The 256-nt window shown below is 51.6% G+C and overlaps 1 protein-coding gene across 1 annotated transcript in view; it reads left to right on the top strand.

Moving 5' to 3' along the window:
* Positions 1-179: 179 nt before the first annotated feature.
* LOC104084154 (homeobox protein Meis2) overlaps positions 180-256 on the top strand; it is a gene marked incomplete at its 5' end in the record, with an annotated part of 106150 nt that continues 106073 nt past the window's right edge. The window contains one exon of the mRNA XM_009587890.1: positions 180-230. Coding sequence (XP_009586185.1) covers positions 180-230 — 51 coding nt within the window. The remainder of the gene's footprint in view (positions 231-256) is intronic.

Here is a 256-nt window from a genome sequence, read left to right on the forward strand (position 1 = left end):
AAGTGCTTAAGCTAAAGTTGATCAAAATTGTTCAAGCGTGACCAATGAGCTAAAATCCTGGATAATGACTGCGCGCCCTGACAATCCCCTTCTCCCCCTCGCCCACTCGGGCTCGCAGCAATGCACAGCCCCCGTGCTCCCGTCTCCCACGTAACCCCTTGCTCAAAACTTTCTTGCAGATGATCCAAGCAATACAAGTACTAAGGTTTCACCTTTTGGAATTAGAAAAGGTAAGAGCCACGGAGGCGGGCGGGGG

The sequence above is a fragment of the Fulmarus glacialis genome, unplaced genomic scaffold (assembly GCF_000690835.1).
Source record: "Fulmarus glacialis isolate BGI_N327 unplaced genomic scaffold, ASM69083v1 scaffold13871, whole genome shotgun sequence".
NCBI lineage: Eukaryota > Metazoa > Chordata > Aves > Procellariiformes > Procellariidae > Fulmarus > Fulmarus glacialis.